Source organism: Mus pahari, chromosome 21 (assembly GCF_900095145.1).
Source record: "Mus pahari chromosome 21, PAHARI_EIJ_v1.1, whole genome shotgun sequence".
In the NCBI taxonomy this organism is placed as follows: domain Eukaryota; kingdom Metazoa; phylum Chordata; class Mammalia; order Rodentia; family Muridae; genus Mus; species Mus pahari.
This window is the reverse complement of record NC_034610.1, coordinates 34,633,473-34,635,806: the sequence shown is the minus strand read 5'-3', so window position 1 is coordinate 34,635,806 and position 2,334 is coordinate 34,633,473. Positions and strand designations below refer to the sequence as shown.

Sequence of the window (2,334 nt, the reverse complement as noted above, 5' to 3'; positions counted from 1 at the left end):
CAGAGTTGTCTCCCTTTGGGTTTTCTTTATTGTTTCTACTTCCCTTTTTAGACTTGAATGATTTTCTTCAATTCCATCACCTGTTTAGTTGTGTTTTCCTGTAATTCTTTAAGAGATTTTTGTGTTTCTTCTTTAAGGGCTTCTACTGTTTTAGCATTTTTTTCCTGTAATTCTTTAAAGGATTTTTGTGCTTCCTCTTTAAGGCCTCCTACTTGTTTAGCTGTGTTCTCCTGTATTTCTTTAAGTGAGTCATTAATTTCCTTCTTATAATCCTCTACCAGCATCATGAGATATGATTTTAAATCTGAATCTTGCTTTTTGGGTGTGTTTGGGTATCCAGGACTCGTTGAGGTGGGAGTTCTGGGTTCTGATGATGGTGAGTGCTCTTGTCTTCTGTTAGTAAGATTCTTATGTTTGCCTTTTGCCATCTGGCGTTAGTTGTTATAGCTGTCTCTGGCTGGATCTTGTTCCTCCTGTTATTTTGTTAGCCGCTGTCAGCACTTCTACTTTCTTGAGTCTCAGTGGTCAGAGTACTCTACAGGTAAGCTCTCCTCTTGCAGGGAAGGTGCACAGAGGTCTGGAGCTCAGATATTCCTCCTGGCTGAAGATGAAGGCCTGAAAGGGGCCTGTCCCAGAAGCTATGTTGCTTTTGCAATCCATGTCCTCTCCAATGAAGACTGGTCTCCGAGGGACCTGGCATTCAAGATGGCTCTCTCAACTGCTCCGATGGTCAGAGCCCTCCCAGGAGGCCACCCCTCCTCTGGCGGGGAAGATGTGTAGATGTCTGGAGCTCAGATCTGCTTCCTGGCTAAAGATGAAGGCCCCAAAATGGGGCATGTCCCTGAAGCTGTGTTGTTTCTGCAGTCCAAGCACTCTCCTGTGCAGACTGGTTTCTGAGGGACCCAGGATTCAAGATGGCTCTCTCACCAGCTCCAATGGTCAGAGCCCTCCCAGGAGGCCACCTCTCCTCTGGTGGGGAAGATGTGTAGATGTCTGGAGCTCAGATCTGCTTCCTGGCTGAAGATGAAGGCCCAAAAACGGGGCATGTCCCTGAAGCTGTGTTGTTTCTGCAGTCCGCGCGCTCTCCTGGGCAGACCCTGCTGCAGGTTTAAGTGGGAACAATTACACATTATAAGCTTGACCTAATGTCTTTCAGTGCATACACTGTATAGGTTTTTTTGGTTGTCCTGACTCACACTCTTTCCTTTTACAGTGCTATAAGTACATAATACAGTGCCTGGTGTTGTTTAACAGCTGGCCTCTAAATGAAACTCAGCTGACATTTGTTCAAGCACTAAAAGACATGGAGAAAATTGATATCAAAGGTATGTCACCTTAAATACTTTTAAAGCATTTATTTTATTTCCTGTGTCTAGATAGTTTGCCTGCATGTATGTATGTAAACCATGTACATGTGTGGTGCCTGTGGAGGTCTAAAGAGGTCATTGGATGTCCTGAGACTGGAGTTGCAGTTGATTGTGTGTCTCCATGTGGGTACTGGGAACAGAACTCTGGTTCTCTGCAACAGCAGCAGGGTTCTTAATACTGTGCCATCTCTCCAGCCCCATGCCTTAATAATTACTCATGCCACTTATAGTCTAAATATTAAAAAGTTGATCACAAAATTCTAAAATGGTATTGCTCATAACCTATAGCCTCTTATATTTTCTGTCATATTAAGTTTCAATATTTTACTTCATAATTTATGAAAAATAAAAATAGTTCATCACTAAGGCCATGTATAAACATGTTTCATGTATTTGGCCAAACTTAAGTGCTGATTATAGTTGTAACTTTTCAAGAAATATAGATGACTTTTATGATTATAAAATTTTATTTCTCATAGTTGTTAGGGAAGAATAACAACGAAGTTAGACCCTGAAAGTACACAGGACTCAGGAGGTAGAGGCAGGTGGATTTCTGTGAGTTCAAGGCCATTGTGGTCTCCAAAACTATAGCAATCCATGGTTGCATAGTGAGGTATTCTCTCAAAAATATGTCATGCTGGCCTGGAGAGAAGGCTCAGAAGCTAAGAGTACCGACTACTCAACACAGACTCGCCTTCTTCAACCTTTGAACATGGAGGTCAGAGAGCAGCCTGGGGGGTTCCTTTTCTCTTGAATCACTTTATGATTTTATGTCAAACTTTATATCCTTTTATCCCAGAATTAAAACAAAATGAAAACGAAACAAACAAACCAAGATTAAAAAAACCAGACAAAAATTCCAGGTCTAATATATAGATACAGAGGTATATCTGAACTGGGATCTTTCTCCCCTTCCCTTCCCTTCCCTTCCCTTCCCTTCCTTTCCCTTCCCTTCCCTTCCCTTCCC

General features: G+C 42.2%; 1 protein-coding gene across 1 annotated transcript in view; it reads left to right on the top strand.

Moving 5' to 3' along the window:
• Adgb (androglobin) overlaps positions 1–2,334 on the top strand; it is a 133,505-nt gene that overhangs the window by 111,047 nt on the left and 20,124 nt on the right. Inside the window, exon 29 of the mRNA XM_029533071.1 lies at positions 1,214–1,325. Within this exon, the coding sequence (XP_029388931.1) occupies positions 1,214–1,325 (112 nt within the window). The remainder of the gene's footprint in view (positions 1–1,213; positions 1,326–2,334) is intronic.